The sequence below is a fragment of the Bombina bombina genome, chromosome 1 (assembly GCF_027579735.1).
Source record: "Bombina bombina isolate aBomBom1 chromosome 1, aBomBom1.pri, whole genome shotgun sequence".
Lineage (NCBI taxonomy): Eukaryota > Metazoa > Chordata > Amphibia > Anura > Bombinatoridae > Bombina > Bombina bombina.
The window spans coordinates 1,593,162,772-1,593,164,733 of NC_069499.1; the positions used below are offsets into that span (position 1 = coordinate 1,593,162,772).

Here is a 1,962-nt window from a genome sequence, read left to right on the forward strand (position 1 = left end):
CACACACACACACACACACACACACACACACACACACACACACACACACACACACACACTCAGTTGGTAAATACCCTGACTACAAAAAAGCCTGTTTGAGAGATCCAAGGTCATAGGTTCAAATCCTGGCAGGGTTGACTCAGCCCTTCATCCTTCCGAGGTCGATAAAATGAGTACCATTAAATTGGGTAATAATAACAACTATTACTATTAAGCTGCCGATTTGGTTAATTCCGAGAGTGAGCGCTGAAAAGGCGCTTTGAGTCCCACTGGGAGAAAGGCGCTATATAAATACTAGTTATTATTATTTTTACCTACATACACACACATATACCCATACACACACAAACACAAACACACACACATATAAATGCACACATACGCTCATATACACAAACACACACACACACACACATATAAATGCACATATACACAGACTTTGTAATATCAACAACCGTGTCAAATACATTACCCCTATACCCCTTTGCCAGAACCTCTTTTATTTTAACAGTTTGTTCTCAATTTATTTAACCTCATTTGCTTTATTTTAAAGCACTTTAAGGTGTATTGCAAAAGATAATAGCAATCCTAGTAGCTTATACAATATTTTTAAATGCCTTAAAGAGAAAGTTAACTCCACTAGACTTTCATGATTTGTAATATGTGCTATATAAGTATGCTACGGCCATTTTGCATTTTCTATTAAAAGTGAATGTGTATAAAAATGATTTCATTAAACAATTTTACTAATAATATTACTATTTCTGCACTAATGGTTGCATCAGTAGATCTCTTCTTGTGATCTAGCCCCAGGTATTTTACTTACTTATCTCAGGACTCCTTGTATGTATATATATATATATATATATTATCTATAAAGTATTGCATTCATCCTGCACAGTGATGCATATGTGAATATTTTATCTTCTTTAAAGCTCACAAATTGTTTCAGTGCATTCTAGCCATTAATGTGCTTAGCTTTGTGGAACCGTGAAGGAGAATTATGTTATGACAAAGCACTATTTTCCAAAGTAATGTTTGTGGAAAATATATTTCCATGTTTAAAGCTTGTGAATGCTCAAAGCAAAATCATGAAAGATGTTTAATATTGTAATGTTATTGTTTTTTCTTTGTTCCAGCTGATAAAGAAGCTGATGAATATTACACGAGAAGACGGCATCTGCCTGACTTGGCAGCCAGGGGAACTCTTCCGCTCAATGTTATTAAAATGACTCAGGATCAACCCAACACCAGAGAACGCCCCAGAAGACCAGTGCGTGCAATGTCCCAAGACAGAGTCCTTTCTCCGGAGAGAAACATGCCAGAAGAAGGCTATGGAATGCCCTATGACCGAATCCTGTCAGATGAACAGCTGTTATCTGCTGAACGCCTTCACTCCCAAGATCCTTTGCTGTCTCCAGATAAGGCGATGACACTTAAAAGGTCAGATTTCCAGGAGAAATCCATGTCAAGAGCCCTCTCCCAAACAGATGTATTTGTTTCAACCCCAGTCTTGGATCGCTACAGGATGACAAAGATGCACTCTCATCCCAGTGCCTCAAATAACTTGTATAATACATTGGGTGTGAACCAAACTGCTGCCAAACGCCAAGCTTTTGCTTCCCGGCGACACAACACAGTGGAGCAACTGCATTATATTCCAGGACACCACCAACAGTACCGCACAGCCAGTAAAACAGAAGTAACAGTTTGATAGGACAATGCATTATGTAGATAATTAAACTGCAGATGTCCCAGGACACCACACTACAGGGGCCTTATAGGGCCATGAAGACCTCTTAATTATTGTTTCATCTGATGTCTCATCTTCATCGGTCACTCTAGTCTTCTGTTATTAGTGGTACTGGAAAAAGAGACACAGATGAAAAGAGATATAACCCAGAGGTATTACCCAGCTTCTGAGAAATAAAGCCAACCTAATTTTGATGGCCTCTCTCAAGG

At 38.6% G+C, this 1,962-nt stretch overlaps 1 protein-coding gene across 1 annotated transcript in view; it reads left to right on the forward strand.

Annotated features, from left to right (window-relative positions):
* Positions 1 to 1,714, forward strand: part of SHISA6 (shisa family member 6) — a 1,135,433-nt gene extending 1,133,719 nt beyond the window's left edge. Inside the window, exon 8 of the mRNA XM_053710428.1 lies at positions 1,140 to 1,714. Coding sequence (XP_053566403.1) covers positions 1,140 to 1,714 — 575 coding nt within the window. The remainder of the gene's footprint in view (positions 1 to 1,139) is intronic.
* The last annotated feature ends 248 nt before the right edge of the window (positions 1,715 to 1,962 follow it).